This window comes from Pithys albifrons, chromosome 5 (genome assembly GCF_047495875.1).
Source record: "Pithys albifrons albifrons isolate INPA30051 chromosome 5, PitAlb_v1, whole genome shotgun sequence".
Taxonomy (NCBI): Eukaryota; Metazoa; Chordata; class Aves; order Passeriformes; family Thamnophilidae; genus Pithys; species Pithys albifrons.
The window spans coordinates 36,598,272-36,620,689 of record NC_092462.1 but is presented as its reverse complement, the minus strand read 5'-3'; the positions used below and the strand labels follow the sequence as shown (position 1 = coordinate 36,620,689).

General features: G+C 40.2%; 1 protein-coding gene across 4 annotated transcripts in view; it reads right to left on the bottom strand.

Annotated features, from left to right (window-relative positions):
- CLCN3 (chloride voltage-gated channel 3) overlaps window positions 1-22,418 on the bottom strand; it is a 68,517-nt gene that overhangs the window by 22,642 nt on the left and 23,457 nt on the right. For 2 of the 4 annotated variants that reach the window (XM_071556231.1, XM_071556234.1), the window contains exons 1-3: window positions 16,866-17,070; window positions 5,314-5,471; window positions 4,279-4,378 (exon numbers count right to left, since the gene is read on the bottom strand). In XM_071556231.1, the coding sequence (XP_071412332.1) occupies window positions 4,279-4,378; window positions 5,314-5,471; window positions 16,866-16,947 (340 nt within the window). In that variant the 5' untranslated portion in view covers window positions 16,948-17,070. Of the gene's footprint in view, window positions 1-4,278; window positions 4,379-5,313; window positions 5,472-16,865; window positions 17,071-22,418 lie in introns of those variants that run through there. The other 2 variants (XM_071556230.1, XM_071556232.1) reach the window with 1 other exon arrangement.

The following is a 22,418-nucleotide window of genomic DNA, read 5'->3' as shown; positions in this document are numbered from 1 at the left end:
GGAGATGTGGTGGTCGGAGGCTGTCTTGGGCATGTTGGCCATGAAATGAGAGTTTTCAATTCTTAGTGAAGTAAGGAAGAGGGCCAACAAAACCTCTATCTTAGACTTCTGGAGGGCAGACTGGGGTCTGTTCAAGACACTGGTTCAGAGAGCATCCCTTGGAAAACAGACCTTAGTAACAAAGGGGTCCAGGGAGGCTGTACATTCTTCAAGAAGGAAATCTTAAAGGTGCTGGAGTAGGCCATCCCTACATGCTCAAAGAGAAGCTGGTGGGGAAGAAGAGTGACCTGGCTGAAGAGGGAGCTTTCTCCAGAACTCAAGGGGAAAAAGAAAGTTTATGACCTCTGGATGAAAGAGGGTCAGGCAACTCAGAAAAGAGTACAAGGATGTTGTTAGGTCAGGAGAAAATTAGAAAGGTGAAAGCTCAAGCAGAACGCAATCTGGCCGCCGCTGTAAAAGATAATAAAAGGAACTTTACTATAAAGACATTAACAACTAAAGGAAGACCAAGGAAAAACTCCCACTCCTTATCATAGAATCATAGAATTGATTGGGTTGGAAAAGACCTCCGAGATCATCAAGTCCAACCCTTGGTCCAACTCCAGTCCATTTACTAGATCATGGCACCCAGCGCCACGTCCAATCTGTGTTTAAAAATCTCTAGGGATGGTGAATCCACCACCTCTCTGGGCAGCCCATTCCAATGCCTGATTACTCTCTCTGTAAAGAATTTTTTTCTGATATCCAACTTAAATTTCCCCTGGCAGAGCTTAAGTCCGTGCCCCCTTGTCCTATTGCTGAGTGCCTGGGAGAAGAGACCAGCCCCCACCTGGCTAGAACTTCCCTTCAGGTAGTTATAGACAGTGATGAGGTCACCTCTGAGCCTCCTCTTCCCCAGGCTAAACAACCCCAGCTCCCTCAGCCTCTCCCCATAGGACTTGTGCTCCAGTCCCTTCACCAGCCTTGTTGCTCTTCTCTGGACTCGCTCCAGCACCTCAATATCCTTTCTGAACTGAGAGGCCCAGAACTGAACACAGTACTCAAGGTGTGGCCTCACCAACGCAGAGTACAGGGGAAGGATCACTTCCCTGGTCCTGCTGGCCACGTTATTTTTGATACAGGACAGGATCCCATTGGCCTTCTTGGCCACCTGGGCACACTGTTGGCTCATGTTGAGCTTCCTGTCAATTAGTACTCCAAGGTCCCTTTCCGCCTGGCTGCTCTCCAGCCACTCTGTGCCCAGCCTGTAGCGCTGCAGAGGGTTGTTGTGGCCAAAGTGCAGGACCCAGCACTTGGCCTTATTGAACTTCATCCCATTGGAATCAGCCCATCTCTCAAGTCTATCCAGATCCCTCTGCAGAGCCCTCCTGCCTTCCAGCAGATCAACACTCCCTCCCAACTTGGTGTCATCAGCATAGTCTGTAAACTTTCCATAGTCTGTAAACTTTCTTTTTATCCCTTTATTAGATGCGATGGGAACACTGTTGACAAGGATGAAGAAAAGGCTGAGGTACTTAATGCCTTCTTTGTCTTCAAGAGAAAGACCAGTTATCCTTGGAGCAATCAGCCCTCTGAGCTGGTAGACAGGAAGCAGAACAGACCTTCTGCAATCCCTAACGTAAGTCCATGGGACCAGATGGGATTCATTCAAGAGTACTGAGGAAGCTGGTAAAAGCTGGCTCACTGAGGCACTCTCCATAATCATTAGTCCTGTTTTACTGAGGAGGTCCCAGTCCATCTGTAAGAAGGGTCATAAGGAACTACAGCCCTGTCAGCCTGACCTTCATGCCTGGACAGGTTATGGAACATATTATCTTGAGTGCAATCACAAAGCACGGTCAGGACAACCAGGAGATCAGGCCCAGCCAGCACGGTTAGAAAAAGCAGGACCAACCTGATCTTCTATGACTAAGTGACCCACCCAGTGGATGAGGGGAAGGCTGTGGGTGTAGCCTACCTGGAGTTCAGTAAAGCCTTTGACACTGTCTCCCACAGCATTCTCCCAGAGAAGCTCATGGCTTGGACAGGTGCACTCTTTGATGGGTTAAAAAGTGGCTGGAAGGCTGGGCCAAGAGCAGCGGTGAATGGTGCTGCATCCACTTGGTGGCCAGTCACTCGTGGGTGTTCCCCCAGGCTCAGTACTGGGGCCAGTCCTGTTCAATATCTGCCAGTGATCTGGAACAGGGGAACAGGAATTCCAGAGATGACAGTAAGCTGGACAGAAGTGTTGATCTGCTGGAGGGTAGGAGGGCTCCACAGAGGGATTTGGAAAGGTTGGATCGATGGGTCAAGGTTAATTATGTAATGTTCAACAAGGCCAAGTGCTGGGTCCTGCCCTTGGGTCACAACAACCCCCTGCAGCACTACAGGCTTGCGGCAGAGTGGCTGGAAAGCTGCCCAGCAGAACAGGACCTGTGGGTGCTGGTTGACAGCTGCTGAACATAAGCCCACAGTGTGACCAGGTGGCCAGGAAGGCCAGTGGCATCCTGAATTGCATGTGGGCCAGAAGCACCAAGGAGGTGATTGTCCTGCTGTACTTGTCACTGGTGAGGCTGCACCTTGAGTACTGTGTCCAGTTCTTGGGCCCCTCGTTACGGGAAAGACAGTGAAGTGCTCAAGTGAGCTCAGAGAAGGGCAATGACCCTGGTGAAGGGTCTAGAGTGGCTGATAGCGCTGGGTTTGTTTAGCCTGGAGAAAACACGGCTGAGGGGACACCTTATCAATCTCTACCACTACATGAAAAGAGGTTGTAGCCAGGTGGGGGTCAGTCTCTTCTCCCAGGAAACTAGTGACAGGATGAGAGGAAAGGGCCTCAGAATGTGCCAGGAAAGGTTCAGGATGGACATCAGGAAGGATTTCTTCACTGAAAGGGTTGTCAAGCATTGGAATGGGCTATCCGTAGAAGTGGTAGAGTTATCGTGCCTGAAAGTGTTCACAAAACAACTGGACATGGCACTTAGTGATATGGTTTAGTTGACATGGTGGTGTTCTGTCAGATGCTGGACTTGATAATCTTGGAGGTCTTTTCCAACCTTAATGATTCTATGATTTACTAATCTTGACAGAGCCTTAGTTTGAGAACCTTGGTGAACCAAAGTCCAAGTCAAAAGCAGTATTTTAGTAGAACAAAATTTCAACCAAATTAATTAAAATACATAAACACAAGATCTTCCCGTGACTGAACGCCAGGATGTACCATTTAATATCCACTGGACGCACACAACAGAAAGCAATGGAAACAGAAAAACTTAGCAATGTTCAAGACCAGAACTTGCTCACTTTGTTTCTCAGAAACATGCAAAGCAATTTTAATACACATAGTAGCATGGGGGGTGATAACACCACACTGCATGTTCCCAAAGTTATCACAAGCAAAGTTATCACAAGCAATTGCCAGTAATGATACACTGTGCATCCAGAAGTATGCAAACATACTACAAACCTCACATTTAATTTATATATGATTTGTGAAAGCAATTACATATATCTAAGCAGTAATTATACTGTTAGCATACCTTTTTAACAGGCATAGCAATACTCCACAACGAATCCAATTTTCCTACCATTTAATGTAAAATGCCTGTCTGAAATACTTTTTCTGAAAAACTGAGCACAAAGTTTGTGGCTTTTCACTCCTGCAGGTTTTGGTCACTCCAGAGTACACTGATAGAAAGCAGCACTGCATGACAGTGGGGCCACAAACTATTAGACGGTTTTAGCTGTAAAACTCATCCTAAACTACATTAAAAAGAAGTGAGAGAACTGAAATATGGGCCAACAAACTTACCTGTTAAAGATAACATTTTCTGTGTAACCTCTCTAAAGGTATGACAAACATACAGCTCGACTTTGTTCATGCATAAACATATGATTTATAAGGAAATGTGCTTACCAAAATTACACATATACAAGAGTTACTTTTGCAATCAATTCATACACTTTCACAAGAAATCCTATAGAATAAAAAGTAAAATTTTACATAAAGGGAAAACAAAAATCTCAATCTCAGGACTAAAGAACATTGACAGTTTGTGGGTAGAAGTTCAAAACTCTAGAGAAACTCTCATTAAATTCAGTGAGGATTTTGTTTTCCATTTGATCAAACCCTCTCCTCAAAACACTGAAGCCTGTAAATTAAATTAGTCAACCTTTTTTCCCCCCCTTGTTATGGTAGCAGCTTGAACCAGCTCTTAGTCAGGATGGTGAGACAACAAGGGAAAAACACAGCAACTATTCTTGCTGACAAATCCAAGAAAGAAATAATCTTTTTTCATTTACCTGATGCCAAACCAGTTAATGTGACTACGAGCCATCCTGACCATGCATCGTACAAACTTTTTGTCATCTCCCATGCTGATTCTTTCTTCTTGCTGTTAATCTGCAAAGGAAAATCATTATGTATACTTGTATGTATTTCTCTATTATGAGTAAGAGAAAAAAAATAAGTATGACATACAAACTGTGTGATGCAAGCTGCAGGCAAATATGCCCTCTCTTTAAATCACAAGTGTTCTGCTTGTATTTAGTTCTTTACATCAATAAACCAGCTTAGTCATTCAGACATCAAACAACTGACAGGGAAAAGTAAATTTGCTTAATTTAAAGAACTAAAACCCAGGAAATGCATTATTAAATTGAATGAATACTTTCTATGAGGCATATCTAAAACATGTACTTGTAAAATTATTTCTCTCCTACATCTTCAATTATTTTTTGCTGAACCTCAAATAAACTGCTAGCATACTATCAATAAGCCATTCCATACAATTCAAATGCCTAAACTTCTACTTCAAATCTTTATCTTTAGAATAAAAACGCACAAAGTAAAATAAAACAAAAAATTCGATAACTATGTTGCAATACTTCTAGACAACTATTAGTAATGGCATCTAAAGTTATTGTACTGAAAAAAAAGCTTTTCTTGTTTTAGCTTTATTTACTTTATGCCCTTAGCTGTAATCTGTGCGTAATTAGTTTTATGATTAAACCTTCATTATATAATTGCATTGCGTTCTTACGGATTTTTTTATCTTGTAAAAGGAGAAAGTATATGCAGCAAACAGCAAACCAAAACCAAACCAAGCCAATACAAATCCATTAAATTACTGTTTCCTTTCCAAGTCAGAATACTGATGCAAGACTGCAGATAACAATGGTGCAGTGCTTTTTAAAGAGTGTTTAAGTAGTTCTAGCTGACAGAATTATGAACAAATTTGAAGTACCTGTATATATTTGTATCTGTTACTAGATCAGACCTTAATTCCAACAACCAACCCAAAATACTTTCCAAATACTGTTATTTATGATAAGTACCCGTCTATGTCTTTCTCTGTCTTTGCACTTCTCTCGAACCCAGTCAATGGTATGGAAGTCATCATATGTTCCTACTCCAGGAATTGGCTCATCCAGAAGATCCAGTAAATGTGTTGAACTGTTGATATTCCCTCCATTTGTCATTGTATAATGAGTTCCTGCAGAAGAATAAATTAGTTCTGCAATAAGCAAAGTATTCAAACAATGTTCATAACACTTTGACATACGAAATTTCTGAACGAGTAATTAGACACTTTCCATAGTGCGCACATTCTATTGTTACCCAGGTCTCTCAATGTTGCCTTGTCACTTCTTTTCCTTGTACTCAGATGAAGGTTAAACTTACATATTACTGACTGTGGTTCCATTGGTTAAATAGGAATGTACTGGTCAAATTGTTGTTCTGTTTTGTGTGCAGACTCCAGAAAAACTTCAACAGAAAAAGTGGAAAAAATGAGCACCTTTGACACACATTTAACTTGGAGTTTATTTCAGTTTATGAACTACCAGAGGAAAAACTGAGTGTATGAAAACTAAACCAGGATGATTAGATAGAAAATTCACAGCACCTTCCTAAGGTGCCAGTTATTTTCAAATATATCTTCTCTTGATTACCAATCTCTCCTCCATGTCTCAACCAAACCTAAAATACATTATTAACAGATTATCAGTGCAGCTAAAAAGTAACAGAAAGCCAAACAAATACTTATATTTTATTTTCATTTATTTATTTCAGGCAAATCACAGAACAGTCCTCAGTCATAAAAAGTTGGAAATATTGTATAAAGAAAATGTCTTTGCTAATTTGTCATTACTAGTTAGTTCCTTCACAAGCATCTCACAGAGCAACAGCCCCAACAATATTTCTTTCAGAGATCAGAATAAGAGCAAGAGGAGTACAAAAAATTTTTCTCTCTTCAAAATGAAATAAAAAAGGTTTACTTTATTTATGCTTTCAAATGTCATAAATTCTGTAAAATAATTTTTGAGGGGGTTTTTGGGCTTCCTGTGGTGTATTTACAGACCCCAAGCATAACCATCTGCTGGCCAGCTGCTTAAATACAGCATGGACACCATTTGCCAATTGCTTTGTAAAGTAATTGCTACAAACATAACACTGATAATGAGGTTAAGACAGATAATGATTTAAGGACTGATTACTCTTGTTTGACTAAGAACAAAATAACGTGCCCAACAGTATACGGTGCACCACAATAATCTCTTTTCATGAAGATGTAGGCCCAAGCTGACCAAGACTTCTATCAGTTCAGGCAGACACCAGAACTCATTTCACTAGATTTCCACGGGGATGGCTAGGCAGGTGGGGGGATTTTTTGAGCTGGGTTTTGTTGTTTGTTTGTTGTGAGGTTTTGCTTTATTAAATTCCAGGCTTCTTTAATTCAGCTTCTTGGTGGTGTCAGCAGAAGTTTCCAACATACAAACCAAATAAAATAATAAAATATAAAATAAAATAAAAAGTAACATAACAAAATAGCATAACAACATAGAATAATGTAACATAAACAACATAAACCTACCTGCAAACTTACAAATGCTATGAATGCTAAGTTCACCTGCCCCAGCTCTCACCAGCAAATCACAATTAGATTTACACACAGGTAAAATGTGCCTTTTCCCTTTACATTTGTGAATTCTAAGGCCTAGCAGAATCAGTGTGACACCTGACATTACACTCTGACACAAAGGTGTGCCTCAGTCATTCATTGCATAAGAGGTCTTGTCTATGCCTTCTACATAACACTGTTAATTTGGACATTTTCCTGGTGGTGGAAGACAACACGCAAGAAAATAACACAAAAATCACACTAAGACAAAATGTAACCCATAGTTTTCAAAACACACAAACTACTATTCATTACAATAAAGATTAAAAGGCAAGTACAGAAGACAGTCTAATTGTAGGAGACAGCTCCCCAACACTACCATTCTCTCATGCCAGCCTGGCTGCCATCTTTAACTTAATACTTTTTTCTCCTGTCTATGCCATACTAAATTTTCCCTCACCTATTTCCCATAGCTAAGCCCTGTAAATCTCTTCCCAAAGCTGCTGCTAGTCTCTCTTAAGGCAGATGTAAAGAAGTATTATCTATGCTTCCATTAATAAAATGCCAACAACAAATTAAATCAGATTTGCTAATAGAGGTAATTGTGAAAACCTTCCTTTAGGATAAGAGATTAAATTCTCTTGCCATTTCCAATTTTCATAACTAGAAGGGAAATCTAAGATATGTGTCTCCATAGCTGAAAGGACAAGCTGACCTTGTGGAAGAGGCAGTAACAAAATTCACATCGTAACAATTAGTTTAGCTCTCAAAATTAACAGTAGCAGAATATATTATTACAATACTGGTTTAGCACGAAATGAAATTCCTTTGAGAAGCAAAGGGACATAAATTAAATTCAGCCACAGTTTAATTATTAATCTTCTACAAAGCTACGATGTGATCATGCAGTTCCTGAATGTGAGTGAGTAGCTTGTCTTGCCCTGGAGGAGTTATTTTTATGCTCTGCTATGTATGAAGCAATAGCAAACTACAAGGAGCGTGCAATCCTGTGCCACACAAGGCAATGGAGAGTTGAGAGCTGTGAGTGTATCACAAGCAGTAACAGATTATTTTATGCACTTCACAAGGTGCAGAATTCGAATTCCCTACAGGGGAAACCATTAGAGATGGCATCATATTCACTGCCCCAGACCCAAAGCAGAATTTGCAGTAGACTACAAAGAATGGTCACTGCCCTAGATACAGTAAAAATCCCACTGAAACTGTGTCAGGCTCCTACTCTGCCAACATTTGCGGGCACACCAAATACTGAAATAGAAGAGACAGAACAAGATGTGAAGCTGAAGAGGAAGTTTTGTTGAGTCCAGAGCTGCCATGAACCCCTGATGCAACTGAACAGCTATAATCTTGTACCAAGTGAGAAACAGGCAGCAGTGAGCATGTGGTAGAAAGACATCTCTGCAGAGTACCAGGAAGAGAATAACTTTTCAAAATCTGATTCTCTGTATCTATGATACATAAGTCTGACAGCAGCAGGAGAAGATATTTTCCAGATAGCACTATGATCTCTGTAGCATACAACTAGTTTAAAGGAGATTTTAGAGAAACATGCCTTTACCAATAATACGCAACACTTTCCCAAACTTCCTACTTTCCTTTCTACCCTTCCTTCTCTAGATTTCACACAGCAAAGTGCTCTTTCCAGCTATGAAAATAATTATTCTCATCAGCATAAACACACAAATTCTCATCATTTACTCCCAGTTTCAAAATGCCATTTAATTTATTTTCAACTCAGTAAATTTTGTTAAAATCCTTACCTTAATATAGAAATTTCATCACAACATATAACCATCAGACAGGAAATCATCATTACACAGATAAATTGTAGCACTTAGCAAATGTTCAGAAAGCATCTCCCCTTCCTTCCTCCCCCTTTTCCCCCATCCTCAAGTTTCAGGATTCTTTCTCAGGATACATGCTTTTCATCAACACAGAAGCAGTTTCAGTCTTAAATCACAACAAGCACTTGGCACGAGATGTGTAGGCACAGCCTCTAGCTATGATAAGAGAACACCTCCATTTTCTGTATGTAGACACCTAAGACTTTCTGCAGACAGAGAAAATAAAGCCTTTTTATTACATACAAGTTTAGTTAAGTTTTTATGAGACTGGGAAGCAAATAGTAAAAGTGACATGCAGAAATTTTATTATTACTGCTATTCCAAACTAATCTGTGTTACTACAAGGGGGGCAATAGCAATATACTGATCCTCTTAGAGGCTCAGTACAACTAACAGGAGTCCTTATCATTCAAGCACAATCTTTTCATACTTTGCAAAAATAAGACAGCTTTCATCCCTTTATTGGCACACTCTTCTCCAATATAATTTTTAATAATCATAGAATTACAGAGAGGTTTGGGTTGGAGAAGACCTTAAAGATCATCTAGTTCATGGGCAGGGACACCTTGCACTAGACCAGGTTGCTCAGAGCTCCATCCAGCCTGGCCTGGAACACTTTCAGGGATGAGGCCTTGACAACTCCTCTAGGCAACTTGTTCCAGTGCCTCACCACCTTCACAGTAAAGAATTTATTCTCAGTATGTAAATCTAAACCTACTCTCTTTAGCTTGAAGCCATTCCCCGTTGTCCTGTCACTGAATGCTCTTGAAGAAAGTCCCTCTCTGTCTTTCTTTGAGGCTTCCTTTAGGTACTGGAAGGTTGCAATTACGTCACCCCTAAGCCGTCTCTTTTCCAGGCTGAACAGTCCTAATTCTCTCAGTTGTTCCTCACAGGAGAGGTGCTCCATCCCTCTCATGATATTGGTGGCCCTCCTCAGTGTATTTCTTTCAAATTTGGAAGGAATCCTGGGCAACACGCAGGTGACGAAAGGCGTGTTTTTTAAAGAAAAATACCTGGTAAGTTTATAGCTAATTTATTTCACTCAAGGAAGCAGTTTTGCAACATATGTGATGCTCCTGTTTAACAATCTTCCACAACTCTTTCCTTGTAAACAGTGTTCCTTCTTTTCTCATAAAAATAATAAGAAGAGAAACTTCAAGATATAAGACAAATGTTGCACCCTGGGTACTCAAACAGTGCACGACACATTTTTATGTGCTCCTCCATCATGTGATTATCTGAACAATTACCCAGTATCACCAGGTGAATAAATCCTCACGGCTACAGCCTCACGACAGAATTAGGTAAAGAACTGAGACATGAACAGGCCCTTAAGAGGGTGGCTATCAGAGTGAACAAGGGATCATAATTTTATGTCAAAGACCCCTTCTACCTGCTACACAGCGTATGATATACATCTTCTGAATGCAAATCACAAAACACACCACTATCTCAAACTGAGCATGGATTACCTTACACCATTTTAAGAAATGAGACATATCTTTCTGAACATAATTACACAATTAGACTGAGCTGATCTGACTGCTGCCACACAAATAGATCCTGCTCCCTCTATTTCTCCCTCCCATTCTTGGTCACCCAATCCCACTCTCACCCTTGGATCAGCTCTGTCATCCTCGGATCTGACTGCACAGTAAACCAAGCCAACATGGAAATCCAACTAAGCAGACAAAACTAAACCCCAAAAACTCTGCCATTATACAGGACTGGAATCAAGCTCTGTGCTGTTGGAGAAGAAACAGTCAGTGCAAGAGCACAAACTGAGAGAACAGACAGGGAACAACGTGCAAGTTCATGTCCTTCCCCAGCAACAAATTTTCAGGCTAGTTATACTGAAATACCCTTTGGGCTTGTTAGATTGTATCTTTCTGCTGGAAAACCCTCCAAACTTCTATATAAATATTAATGTCCAGACACTATACAGTAAGTACTCAAAGAACTCAAAATTCCCAAGGTTTAGAAACATTCCAGAGTTGTGAAGACAAGAACAGATAAACAATACTGGATTCAATGGCAGAGCAGTAATAGGACCCAATTTCTCACAGACATTTCTCTACAAGCAGCGCAATTACTAACTCTTAGAGCAAGAATACACTAGTTTGCTGCTGCTCACACATTTCTTTTTCTAAACAGTGCCCAACTACAGAGCATTCCCCTCAGCCACTGTCCTTCTGGCTGACAGCAGGGCAATGTGCCTCATTTGGGCTATTCCCAGCAGTGTGAAAGGAGGACGAAAAAAATAAATGCACCTCTGTGAGTGAAAATGAAGCTAATCAGTTTACACTGAAGGCTGGAATAAGCTCCCTCTGACATGACCATCCAAATCTGCTGAGTGTTAAAATCAGCAGGGGCTGTAGCGTTCCGGAGGCCAATACTAATCCAAGGCTTTGCTTCACCCGTGTGTCCTTGGGCATTAGGTGGCAGGGGGAAGGGAGGCAGGGAAGTGCCCTGCATGCAACACATACCACAGGGATCACTTAGGCTTGTAACAAAGAAGATGTGTACACAAGGTGTGTGTTAGTGCCTCAGCTTCCTTCTCTATTGATATTCAGACCTCAGAATATGAGACTTTCCATTACAAAGACAAGAAACAATTGCCAGTTTATTTAAATTCCTCTGTAACCACTCAAAAAGAGTCATTAAGCACTATTTTATTTCCCTGGCTGGAAGTAATTTTTAAATTTCAGAATCAGAAGCACAGCACATGATGCCAGAGTGCTATCATTTGCTGTGGATGATAAATGATGTTAAAGTCTTTGCAATCAAGTAATACATTCCCCTTTGTGTGCAACAATTAATTTCCAGCCTGCCTCTTCAGTCAGCTCTTCTAAACTGCATCAAAGGCTTACAAGCACAAATTGGTCTCTCTGTTACAATCAAAATGCATACAAAATTGACACTTTACATACACGCAAACTGAAAAAAAAAATCAACTGGAAAAAATCTGCCAAGTGGGAAACAGGAAGACTCAGAACAAGTTTTGAAGAATAGGAAAAAGAAATAAAATGTTTTCACAAAGTACTGCATGATAGTCCCCTCCATTTCTTCTGCCTGCAAACAGATCTGGGTTTAAAAACAACCTTAAAAAAATTAGGAGTTAAATGAAAGTTCAGTAGTAGCAGCTCTGAGGTAAACCAAGACTTCTGAAGATTCATGTCCACCACAAATGGGCAGAAAGAGGGGGATAAAAAAACCCCAAACACTTTGGCTTTTACTTTAGGTGGGAGAAATGTATCTGTTTCTATGATGTAATACAAAAAAATTACTTTATTGTCACAGATTTCTTTTCTTGTAGCCTTAAAGGCAGAATGGACTATATTTATTTAGTTATGCCTTTAAGGAATAGGGACTTCAGATATGCAAGTGAAGAGTTATGGAGATCCTCCCACTACAAAACTTAGAGTGATGATCAGTGAGGGAGGACATGAGAAAAATAAAAGGTATAAAAATATATAAATTTAGATAAACAATTCAAAAGGGAAGTTATCTATACTCTAACGATGACCAAGGCCATAAGAGTCAGAACACCAGAAATTTAGATAATCAGATTTCTAAGTGCTGCTGCTGCACACACTTAAGAACAACTTATGTATATGTTGTTTGGAGGGCAAAGACAGGATGCAACAAAAAAACCAATTTTGCCAATCAGACCACATTCAGGCCCAAGGAGGGCATAATCTTGGCCTGTTCATTTGGTTTCTAATATCTCAGACAGAAGTGAATCAAAAGATTTCCCAAACTGAGAAACACATGCTTGATAGAGAAGCTTACCAGCCTTACAGCACATGCAGACAGACAACCAGTAACTACCTACAGTGAACTGTAGTTACATCTCATGGTACTTTATGTTAATCACCAAAGTCAAACATACTAAACTCATAATTGAAAATCCTTATCCCCTTTTTATCCTAGGAACCTTCAAACAAAGCACAGCAGAAATGCAGTGACATAATAACCATGCTGAATTTCTCCAAGTAATGCTTTTTTCTCAAAATACTCAACGTTAGAGATCGATAGTAATCTTGATTACATTTTCTGTCATGAACATGTTATTAGTCTAAACATTAATTTTTTTACTCTTCCTCTGCTACCAACAAAATTCCAGGGTTAAACCCTATCTCTGAGCATGTGTACACAGTTTTCACAGCCATTTCCTTCAAAGGCCACACTTCAGTACCTAATGACTTTTGATGTATTACTAATTTTTAAATGTAAAAGGCCCTTAGAGAGAACTGCAGCCTAAAATACAAAAGCATAACTTTCATCTCTTAGAGGATGTGACCTGGCTCAGTAGGCGTCTGACTCAAACTCCTCCCGGGATATTATTAAACATCCTCTGCCCCACAGCCCACAGTAACAGGTGGGGCTGCAGGCCAACAGATTTCCCCAATGTTACTGTTATTAGTGTAGCCTAAACAAGAGGATTTGCACCCACGTGAGTGGTGAGTGGTTCACAACAAATGAAATACTGAGTTATTTTGTCTCTCTCAAAATTTAGGTTTACTAAAACTAAGTCATCAGTAAATCCGGCATGCTCTTTATATACATAATTTTCACATCTCCTGGCTACTGACTCAATCACAGATTATTAGTCCAACAAAATTTCTTTAATTTTGCCTGAGGGCTTCCAAAATATTAAACCTAAGATGTGTTTAAGTATGTGCAAAAAATAGAAGCAAGTTAGCAACTTATGCTTGCTGATTATCAAATCTTGTAACTGGTAGCCTGGCCACTATGCATGTATTACTATTGATTTCAGATTTTTTAAGAGTGGTAAAATGAATGCTTATTTAGGAATAAAAAGGGACAGGGCAGGGAATATCAAACACTGTGAGCATGTATATGAAGAGCTGGAAGCCAAGCAAGATACTGCTAATTTGGAACTTTCAAAAGGGTCCATCCAGCAAAAACGATGCAAAAATAAATCCAAGGGCAACACAAGTAATTCATTTACATTGTGTATATTCAGGCATATGGTTTATTATATGGAAAATTCTTATGAAAAAGTGTGCATGGCAGTTACTTAGGATATATGCAATCCTAAACCAGAACTTTTAAACCCTTTCTGAGAAGCAGGATTTTTAAATCTTTCAGTTAGTAGAGAAGAGAGTAGAAATGAACTGTGTTCCTAAAGTTTATTTCACTGTATCAGGGAGGACAAGTAGGTCTGGAATGATGCATTTGGGACAGCACAAGTTAAAGGAACTTCCAGTAAGAAATATTCAAAAATATTCTTTTTATTTTAAAGAGATCATAATGAGTAATCAACATGAAAGATAAATACAATAAAGAAATGTGTATTTTTGCATATTTCCATTTGATATTTCACAGTGTACTAGCACTGAAAAAAAACACTTCTTAATGCAAGCAAACAGATCAAGCCTTTAATAACAATGTACTTGTATGTCATCTCACTGAACATTAGTAAAGGCCGTTAAATAAACCTCAAAGACCCCTAATGATTTAAACAGTCACTTCATAATTGCTGAGGTGGAGCTACTTTGGGCCAGCCACTGCAGTCAATTAGTGCAACAAATGCTTTGATGTCACTGCAACAAAAGCAGTTTTGCACGACGTGAACGTTATTCTGTAGGACAGAAGAGCTGTCAGTGTGTAAATAAGAGAAAAAATTCCACAGGCTTTAACAATTAAGTTTGTTTTCTCAGAATATCTTTATTCACGTTGTTTGAGCTTGTTATTACAATGTTCTGAAATCTACATGAGAGGAAAAAATTCTTGGCAGTATCCTTTTTCAGACACACATAAAGTCAAGGATTTACTTTGCATTTCTGGTTTTGTCTGCTAGTTTTTTAAGCCTTACTTTGACAGTTAAATCACAATAACAAATTATTGTGGTATTGTAAATAAACACGAAATCCCCACAAATTTTGATTAAATCTGTGGAACAAACTGTTCTGGAGACACGTGAAAAAATTCAGAAGTGCAAGAGATTATGCAAACACTGTTCGAGTTTTGTTGTTGTTTGGTTGGGTTTTTTTAATGTAAACTCACTATAGCAAGCCCAACAAGCACCAGTAACACTTGTTTTGAAATACAGTATTAGAGTAGCCCTAATGGAATTCAGTGAAACTGCAAAAAAATTAAAAGTCAGAAGTGGGAATTGCCTTGTTGGCTCCCAACAGTGTCATCACAATGGAACTACCTAGTTGAACCTTCCACTGTTTTCATTAGAGTATTTGTAAAGTTTAACAGCAAAACTCCAGTGTGCCAGACACCATTTTACACTGCAAGTATCTACTTTTTTGTATTGTAAAAATCAACTAAAACCTGTTAATTTCCAGAAATATACAGCTGATCACATTTCAATGCCTAACTATAACTTGCAGAGTCTGAAAAGTGTCACGTTAGGGCTGTGTATCAGTTTGCATATTTAAATCTAAGTACAAATCTAGTCTCACAGAATGGTTCAGGTTGGAAGGGTCATCTTGAAGGCTGGAGGTCATCCTGTCCCAGCCCGCTGCTCAAGCAGGGCCACCTACAGCTGGTTTCCCAGGGCTGTGTCCACAGGCATTTGTCTATCTCTGAGGAAGGAGATTTCACAACCTCTCTGGGTGACCTGTTACAGTGCTCAGTGAACTCTGCAGTAAAAAGCTGTTTCCTGATGTTCAGAGGGCACCTCCCATGTTCAGTCTGTGCCCATTGCCTCTGGTCCTGCCACTGGGCAACAATGAGAAGTCTCTGCCTCCTCTGCACTGTCCCTTCAGGTGTTTACATACAACACTGAGAAGGCCTCCAATTCACATTTTGCAACTGCTCTAAGAAAACAGCATCCTCAATTTCTCAGAAGTGATTCTAAAGTCTGACTTAGAGAATTATCCAGAACTTGCTATATAATAAAGATCTGGGCAGCGTAAAATTTGCTTGTCTAAAATGAACTGTATTGGAACATCTTGATATTTTTAAGATATACTGAAAACACACTATAAGAATTGTAAAAAAGCAAAAAATAACCTTCTATGTAAGCTACTAAAACCAGAAAAAATGTTAAATGAAGATAAATTGTGAACCAATTTATTTATGGAAATAAGAATTTGGAAGGACACGTGCAACAATAAATACACATGGGAAAAAATTATGCAAATCCCATCTTTATTCTCAGTCTATCTCCTCTCTAATGCCTTCGCTAACACCTATAGATGTTGATAACTTTCTAATTTTAGATTGGTCAATTCTAACAAAAGTGGAATTCACCACATTCACCGTTTTAAATACCACATTGTAACCATCAAATCCAACCAAGGAAAAACACATCCTCAAGCATTCGAAGGCATAACTTTCATTCCTACAACTTCTTTCAGTACAAAGCCAAATCTTCACAGCATGTATTCTGCTTTAAATTTGCAGTAAAACACAAAATGCAAGCTTAGAAGAGGATTTTTACCCCGTGAACATTGGTAACACTGCTTTCTTTCTAAACCTGCTTCCTTGCAAGCAACAGTGCGAAGCACCTACTGCAAAGTACCAGCTCGGTAAGAGCCCATCAATATTTGCTGAGCTGACATGTTACCAGTGCAGAGCTTTCCTTCACATGTCACAGCCGGCAACAAAGAGTCAAGTCTAAAAGCACGTAGGGAAACTTCAAAGCCAGACAAACACCATTCCTAATCAAGTTAGTGAAAGGTATGAAACGAAAATAGCCTCTTTAATAACTCTTGCTAATTTGGTCATAGCCAATGAAAAACAGTTCGGGGAGGGTTTCGGGTTTTGGTGTTTGTCTTTTATTTGTGCACGAGATAGTTTTATTGATTAAAAAAAACCCCCAAACCAAAAAAAGACAAAACAAAAACCAAACAAAAAGGAGATCGAGCGAAAGGCAAGGCTGCCACACACACACACATCGAAGATGGAGTCACCGGGCGCTGGGCTGTGAAGCAGGACCGATCCGCCCGCAGAGACAACAATCCCTGACAGCGCAGGAACCGGCCAGAACTGCACTGCCCTCCGACAGAAGGCCTCGGGCTGGCCAAACAAAGCGGTGCCGCAATTAACACGCCTTTCTTTACGGCGCTGCTTCAAACCTGAGCGGCAGTGCCGCACGTACAGATATGCAAACAAGTACCCCGAACCCAACCCGGCGTACCTCGTTTATGCAACTCGCGGAGCGGAATGCCGTCTCCTCCTCCTCCATCGTAGGGCAGGTAGGGATCGGCAGAGACATCCATGGAGGTGCCGGACGCGGGCCCGCCCGCCGGCTCAGCAGGGCCGCGGCATCGCTCACGCCCGGGCGGCCGCGGGGGCCGCTGCCATGTTGGCGGGCCGGGGCTGCGCCGCCGCCGTGGCTCTGCAGAGCCGGGCCCGGCCCCGCCGTGATGTCAGCGCGGACCGGCCCCGCCAGCGCCACCTGCGCCCGCAACGCCGAGCGGCCCCGGGGGCGGCGGAACACCGGGACAGATCTCCCGGCACAGGCCCTACGGGACAGTCTCCCCCAAGGGACAGCCCCCCCGAGGGCGGCCGGAACACCGGGACAGTCCCCCAGGACAGCTCCCCCGGGACAGCCGCCCCGGCACAGCCCCCCCCGGCGGTGCTTGGGGCCCGGCCCGTGTCACAGGTGAGCCCGCCCGGGCCGCCTCCGGGACAGCAGGGGCACGGCCGGGCCCCGGCTCGCCCTAAGGGCACACCAGCCACCAGAGAGAGCTACCTTGACTTCGTGCTCCTTTCTGCGGCCACGCCTGCAGAGGCTTGTTAAACATACAATAGCGTTTTATCTGGAAGGGAAGGTTCATGTATCGCTCATGGTGAGGGGAAAGCTGTCTCCTAGGTATTTTATTTACTCTTTTCAGACATCAAAATGATTACTACCGAGGAAGAATAACTGCAACCCACCCCCAGCCAAGCCCTCTGCTCCACAGGGTCACCTCACCCCACTGTCACCAACAGCCCCCCATCCACACAGAGCTTCCAGTTCTACAGCAGTGACTGGCGGATTTAAACATGGGGAATCAAAGACATTCACCATCATCATGGCAAGGCTTCGCAAAAGAAGATTTGGGAAGGGCACTACCCACGCTTGCTGCAAGTGTGCTGGTGGCTAATATCAAAGACATTAACATAAGAATATAACTACATACCTAACTGAAATGGTCTGGTATCTCAATTTTTCGGTGATGATTACTCTGATATTACAACTATGTAACATCCATACTCACACTAAAATCTTGGGATGGGGGTGGGAGCCGATGTAATAAACACAAGTCCACACTTAACTTGCATTACTCTACTCATTGGCAAAATGCTCTGAGTCCTTTAAAAGTCACAGACTGAAAATAGGCAACAACCCACATGAATGCTAACCGAGATGTTCATGTGATGCATCATCAAACAGTTGCTGTTACAGCTTTGGCAAAACCCAAGCACTTCAAACAGCTGGTATTTAAAGACAGGAAACCTTAAACTGACTACATAATTGTTTCCATTCGAAATAGGTATTATTACATATTGAATTTATATATAGTTTTATGGTTAATATATGATCTTGTATGGGTCCTATCTTTTAACTGCTGATAAAAAATCGATAAGAAAAAAAATTTTACAGGAGATTTCCACAGTTGGTCCATTTGTAGTAAAATATATATGGAAGATGTGCATATTGTTTTTCCTTTTCTTCCCCTTCAGCAGGTAGCAAAGTTGAAAATACTGCATCCCAGCAGCACCAAGGCCCTGCTTCAGTTTCATTCACACAGCAAACAAGGAATTAATTTTATTAGGTATGCCTTTGCACATCTCTCAGTGTGGCAGACAGACAACTATTTTAGTTTTCAAATGTGTTAGTTTCTTAAATAATTTTCCAAGTATGTTCTTAAGAAAGCTGTTTCTTTTATAAGCCAATGTTACAAACTGTGTACTGTAAGTGATCTTTCTGAGCACACAGTAGGACATAAAGATCTGTTGAATTTACTTCACAGACCTGTAAATATATTAAATCTTAAAAATACAGCTCCAATACAAACATTAAGAAGATGCTGGTATTTCTATTAATGGAAAAACATGTGAGAAAAGGGAGAAAATGAGCATATAGCAAAATATATTTAAAACTTTAAAGACTATCTTATCTCCAAGATAAAGGGAACCCTTGAGCCACAGATCAATTCTAAATTACTGGTGGTGTCTTCCGAGTTAAACAGACAGTTCCATTTGCTATCATCCATGCAAGCAAATGCTTTCTGAAAAGTGGCCTCCTACAATCTTTTCAACAAAACAAACAGAAATCTTAATATCGTGCAAATCAAAAACTGGTGTGACTTTCAGAGCCATCATGCATTACCACCATTTACTTTCAACTGCGAAAAAACAAAACCTAAGCACCTTTCAACTTTAAATTACCCACATCCTTTATTTATGGAGAAGTAAAACAGAAAACCCTGAGCATTCTCAACTCCTTAACTCAACAGCACTTGGAAATAGTCTGTAATCTCATTGTAAGGCTCTAAATAAAAAGTCATTCACACTAGGAAGAAATACACTTTCTGTAGCCTGAGGAAAGAATTCTTACAGAATGAACTATTAGTGCATTTATTATATGTTGATTGTAGAACACAAAACTATAAATTCAGCTTAATATTTGAGAGAATATGAAATGAAGGATATAAAGGACTTGTATTAGAAAAGTCTGGCAGAGCACCTTATATAGTTTAAGAGTCTGATGTGGTTACCGAAAGATTGCAATGTCTAAGAACTGACAATTATATCAGTCACAGCAAAGAAATACCTCATTTGTTGGCCTAAACTTGTTCACGGGACTAAGGCACATGCAAAATTTCTACACAAGACTAAAATTCAGTTTTTTAACTTGTTGCAGAGCATATCTGATCAAGTTTGGATAAAAGGGAATATCATCACAAGCAGTTTGTAGTGCAAAGCAGATATGACTTCATATTTGCTACATGAAATTTCAAGAGTCCACCTAATAATAAATTACAACAGCTCTTCCAAGGTCACTGCATGTAGATTGGCTACCAAATGCAGTCCTTTGTCTACTCTTAAAAAGCAGAGTAATCATTTTCCTTTCTCAATTACCAGCAGCTTGTATTCTCATTGTTCACACTCACTACCACTGTGTGTATTCCCCCTCCTACAATACCATGAAAAGTGGGTTTGTGTTTGTGTTGAAAGATACTATGCATACTAACCTGACCTAGTAAAGCCAGTCTTTTTTTTAATATCTAAAAGCCTGTACAATTTAATCTTTCCAAATTACTCTTTTTCTACATGGTTTGAGAAAGTGCCTGATTTGAACTGTCTGATATTTTTATATTCCAAAGAGTATGTCAGTTATTTCTCTTGTGAAGTTTAGCAAATTCTGAAATTTTAGTGAAATGGTGTCTCTAGTTAACAAAGTATTTTGGGTACTATGGAGTATACAATATTATGAACATTTGTTTTAAGGCCTAAAGTGAGTTTTACAATAGCCTTAATTTGAATGGTTGAGAGCCCCCCTTTAAATGGCCAACTTACTACATAGAACAGCTCACATGTAAACAGCAGGTTTGCACAACAGCTTGCCTTCCAAATTTCATCACAGTAGTTATAGACTAAGGCCTCAATCCCAGAAATGCCCCATGCCCAAGTAACTTCACCCATCTGAGCTCATATTGTCCTCAGCAGGCACATGCTGCTGTTCTGATGTCAGCCATCACTGAGATGCATCTGTCTTTGCAGAAAAGGACTTTAAGTCTATTGTTCGAAAATATCAGAATGTATACAGGTGACACACCTTTAAAACGTACTAAGAATGAGGAAAGACACTTCAATCCTTCCTCCACACCTTAAATTTCCAGTTTAGGGAAAGAGAAGAAACATATTCAAGATAAACTATCTGGCAACATAAGAACAAGTCAGAGGTTAGACAAATCAGTTACACCCAAGGAAAGGTGTTTTGAGGCAACAAAACAAGGTCAGTGAAACAGAGTATCACAGAGGTGTGACAGCCTGCTTACCCAAGACTGGAGGGAGGACCTTAATTCTGAAGCACTATCCACAATTTCACATTAAAAAGTAAGCTAGGTTTAAAGAAGACAGCCAAGAACCTTGTTATGTATAAAACAAACATAAGTGCTCAATTACTTGGTTTATTTTGGTGACAGAACATGTAACTTTATTGCACCAGATAATGAAATTTCAAATGTAAGCTGAATGATTTCGTTAGCGAAACAAGAGATGCCAAAAATGTGAACGATAACTACAAATGTTAGTGTAACTGATGCAAAAGATTTTGATGACTCTTAACTGTCATTTTCTTTCCTATTATTATTCAAAACTAAAGCTTCTCCTTCAGCTGAGCTAGAAGACAATGTTCTCTTGCAAATGCTACATAACAGTGCACTCACCAAAGCACCTACCATCTCTAGCCATTCTGAAAAGAATTTAACTTGTCTGCACCTTCAGTTGAAGGTTGGGCATGAAAGCATCCATTTACAACAGGGTGCCCAAAGTATACATAAAATGTCTTAAACCCTATTGTATCCCATTCCTCTTCCTTACAGCTTTACTCTCCTGCTTTTTCTCCAGTTCAGTCTTTCATTTACCCATCTCTCAAACCACGCAGCCAAATTAAACCCAGGTCTAATCCCTTGACTTGCTGACTTCTTGTCCTAACTTGTCTCAGCTTACTGACCTTACAGCCCCTTCCCCCTGACTTTGTTCTCTCTGAATAAAATCATACAGCTTTCTCATATGGGTCACACAGAGCCAGCAATAGGAACGTGAAAAATGATAAAATGACAAGGACCTTTCCCTCAGTTCTGGCACCCAGACATGGTCCAGGATGAAAAAACAAAGACACAAATGCAGAAAAATGGGAGGAGAGAGGGAGAAGAGGGAAAAAAAATACAGCTATGGATAGCTTCAAATTAATACACAGTAAAAATCAAAGATAAATTATTTTTTAAATCTTTGTAAGTTACAGAGTCCCAAACATCATTATTTAATTAGCAATATATAGAACTCTGTGCTTGATCAGTGTATAAGGCTATATACAGAAGACTCCATTAATCTGTTTCCACTGCTACCTCATTAAAAGCTTTAATCAGGCAGACAGACAACAGGAAAAACTTTAGACCACATGTACTGTAAAAGCAGAAGAAAACAATTTTATAACATATGCTGTTGAGTAGTTGAAGGCAGAAGGGGTTTAAACAACAAAGACATTAAAAAAACTCCCAGAGGAAAGTGCGTAGCAGTAATACACAGTAATATTTTTTCTATTTGCATTTTATTATACAAAAAATAGTTTCTTAATCACAGTTTCTTTCTTTCATAATCACTTGTTTCCCACAATCATTTCATCCACGACAGAACACTTTATCCCAGAATCTTGCCTAATAAGCTCACTTTTTTATTGGTGTTAAAGGTTCAAACAAGAAAAGGTGTGTGGGAGTGAGGGGTCTTTCAGGGAATTTTTCTCTCACTACCAACACAAAGGTTTTGGGAGTTGAAGTGCCAGGACCGAGAACAAAGGTGAGGCTGATGACTCTAGATTCCAACTTAATGGTGGGGCAGAGGTGAGAAACAGACCCCCAGCACCTGGGAGGGGAGAGGCTTTTCCTGTGTGCTGCTTCAGTTCATTTTGGGCAGCTGCTGTGATGAGAAGCCACCATTTGCTGAGCTGGTGAGAGCTCCTTCTCACTCTGGTCTTCCC